Below are 3,361 nucleotides of genomic sequence, written 5' to 3'. Positions count from 1 at the left end.
GGTCCAGGGGAGGGCAAGGAAGATGCTGAAGGGACTGGAGCACCTCAGGGATGAGGAAAGGCTGAGGGAGTTGGGGCTGGTCAGCCTCGAGAAGAAATGACTGAGAGGGATCTCATTAATGGATTCAAGTCCAGCACCCCCCGGGGCAGTCCATTCCAGTGTCTAATCAGCCTTTCTGTGAAGAAACTCCTCCTAATGCCCAACCTAAAGCTTCCCTGGCACAGCTTAAGACTATCCTGTTGATGTGATGGTGGCCTGGGAGAAGAGGCCAAACCCCATCTGGCTGCAACCTCCTATCAGGTATTTGTAGAGATAGATAAGGTCTGAGCCTCCTTTTCTCCAGGCTAAACAGCCCCAGCTCTCTCAGCCTCTCCTCATAAGAGCTGTGCTCCAAACCCTTCACCAGCCTCGTTGTCCTTCTCTGGACATTAACTCATCCCAGTGGTCTTCACTACTCAAGATTGCCCAGCAGAGTTCAGAGAGTACTCCAAGAGGTCACTTGCTGTAAAAGTAATTCTAAGCTTAGTTTCTGTATCTTCCATAATTAACAGTGCTGCTGAACACAGAAAAGGAAAAATTAACAAACCTTCCTGTTTGTTTATTTCTTCCAAGCTTCTCTTCATTGTTAGTTTCGTATCTTCATCCTCTTCGCTGTCTGAACCTTAAATGCACAAATAAAACATGAATTACACATGGTTTCTAATAAAAATATTAACAGTCTCTTGCACTTCTGTTACAACACTGAAGGTTAGATTTGAAGAAATACACTTATGATCTAAATATCAAGCTAAAACCACATTACAATGGTAGGTTAAGACAACAACTCAAGAGGCAGTTATTTTTCAGCTACCTTCTTCCCCTTCTCCCCAGAATCTAGAGGCAGATTGCTTCAATTTTATGTTATAAAGCAGTGACAAGTAGTAATAGGTGCAGAATCCACTGTGTCTACAGCATTTGGGGTTTTTTTTGTAACACTGTTATTATAGAAAGTGAGTAATGTCATTTTTGAAAGAGTATCAAGGATTTAATGATGGGAAAAAGTGCTAGAAGGTGTCTCTGCCTACATGACTGCAGCTGCATTTTGTTGCCCAAATCCTGCACGTGAACAATGGAGTGCTATAACTCAGCTGAGCTGTACAATTCAGCAGATGTTGTTGTTCAAGGCTCATAGAAGCAAAAAGTGATACACTTAGTCTGGTCTGCTAACTCATCACGACTCAGCCCAGCCAAAACTCCACCACCTTTCCTCTCTAAATCACCTTCACAAGGCTGGTTTCCAGGTCCAGAATGACAGCTCTGTTTGGAAGTGTCTAGCAGGGACTGGTGTACCTAAGGTGCTTTCAGTTGGATTTTTTCCCCCCATTTGTTTTAAATAGCCTCAGTAAAATACAGGTTAAACCATAAACAAGCCAGTGAGTCACATTGTGTATTCATTCTCCTGCTACAGGCCATTTCTATTTTGGGAGATGGTGTCTGTAATGAGGTCTTTCAGTATTAGCAATCAACCAGGTCTCCTGCAGTCATCCCAACAGAAGCATTTCCCTTCAAGTCATCACATTTATTAGGACACCCATGTACTTCTGATTACATTAACCAGCAAAGAACATTCCAATGTGGCCATCTAATTTACTGGGTGACTTCTGGCACTTTCCAGTTACCCAACTTAGGTATTCAAAGTGTCAGGTATGCTTTCAAAATTTGTTTTCAAGCCTCTGACATATATACCTTGTCTAAACAGCAACCTTGCTGACTTTCCCAATTCCAGGAATACAAACTCTACCAGCTGGTGTCAAACAGTGATCAGCAGCCCACAAAGATGCCAAAAATAGATGGATATACACTGCAGTTAAAAGGGTCTCTCTGCAGTCACTTGGCAGACTGACTGTGAACCCTTTTTAGAGCTGCTCTGGGCAGAAGAGATGCTACTTTTCACATCATCTTCCAAAGCAAACAAAACAAAAGAAAGAAAAATCCACAACTCCTCCCCCCCAAAAAAAGGAAGTCATTGCAATTACTTACTTAGTAGCTAGACAGCAAGAACTATTATTGTGGAACTCATCACTTATCAACCAAAGAGAAGGAAAGGCAAACTGATTGAACAGATGCATTTTTAAGTCAGAAGACATCAGGATGCTTTTCCACATGGGACAGGTCATTGTGCTTGATCCAATGCTGCTCCTAGTGGGTCTGCACCCTGTGACTGATCTCTGCTCTCAAGAAGATCTTGGATGCCAGTTAAGCATGTGCTCCATGCAAATATCATAGAATTGCTTGTGTTGAAAGGGACATTAAAGATTACCTAGTTCCAACCCCCGTGGCCACCACTGTATCAGGGTGCTCATAGCCCCATCCAGTCTGGCCTTGAACACTCCCAGGCATCAGGTATGCACAGCTTCTCTGGGCAACCTGTTCAAAGTGCTTCACTACCCTCTGAATGAATACTTTCCTTTTAAGTTTTTCCACTTTTAGTTTAAGTACTGCAAGGCCACAATGAGGTCTTCCCAGAGCCATCTCTTCTCCATGCTGAACAAACCCAACTCTCTCAGCTGGTCCTTACAGGAGAGATGCTCCAGCTGCATCAGGTATGCACAGCTTCTCTGGGCAACCTGTTCAAAGTGCTTCACTACCCTCTGAATGAATACTTTCCTTTTAAGTTTTTCCACTTTTAGTTTAAGTACTGCAAGGCCACAATGAGGTCTTCCCAGAGCCATCTCTTCTCCATGCTGAACAAACCCAACTCTCTCAGCTGGTCCTTACAGGAGAGATGCTCCAGCTCTCTCATCAACTTTGTGGCCTCCTCTGGAACTAACAGGTTAAGTACTGCAAGGCCACAATGAGGTCTTCCCAGAGCCATCTCTTCTCCATGCTGAACAAACCCAACTCTCTCAGCTGGTCCTTACAGGAGAGATGCTCCAGCTCTCTCATCAACTTTGTGGCCTCCTCTGGACCCACACTAACAGGTCCATGTCTTTCTGGTACATACACAGCTGGTTCCTGACTCCCATCTGAACTTCATGTCACTGATCACCATGTTCCAGGTCTGGCCATTCAGCCAGTTTTCAATCCACCTCTCTTTTCTCATGCAGCCCAAGCTGCATCAGCACATACTCCTGGCACTGCTGGCATCTACTGGTGATGAATGTTTAATTTTGGGAAGTCAAGTGTGTCTTATCTGTCTTGTTAAAATGCTTAGCACACACTGTAACTCCCAACTCCTCTGGGGTCAGAGGAAAAGCAGCTGCCCAGTTTCTCAGCCAAGAGATCTTAAGGTATAGCCTCTTCCTCTAGTACACTTTGTTAAATAAACATCAGCTGAGAAATTCTGACTGTACCTACTCTCTCAAAAGAAATCCTGCTGCTC

The 3,361-nt window shown here is 44.1% G+C and overlaps 1 protein-coding gene across 1 annotated transcript in view; it reads right to left on the bottom strand.

The window, feature by feature from the left end:
- ZNF451 (zinc finger protein 451) overlaps window positions 1-3,361 on the bottom strand; it is a gene marked incomplete at its 5' end in the record, with an annotated part of 26,065 nt that overhangs the window by 1,721 nt on the left and 20,983 nt on the right. The window contains one exon of the mRNA XM_009069575.1: window positions 587-661. Within this exon, the coding sequence (XP_009067823.1) occupies window positions 587-661 (75 nt within the window). The remainder of the gene's footprint in view (window positions 1-586; window positions 662-3,361) is intronic.

Source organism: Acanthisitta chloris, unplaced genomic scaffold, assembly GCF_000695815.1.
Source record: "Acanthisitta chloris isolate BGI_N310 unplaced genomic scaffold, ASM69581v1 scaffold4632, whole genome shotgun sequence".
Classification (NCBI taxonomy): Eukaryota; Metazoa; Chordata; class Aves; order Passeriformes; family Acanthisittidae; genus Acanthisitta; species Acanthisitta chloris.
This window is presented reverse-complemented; position numbering and strand designations above follow the sequence as displayed.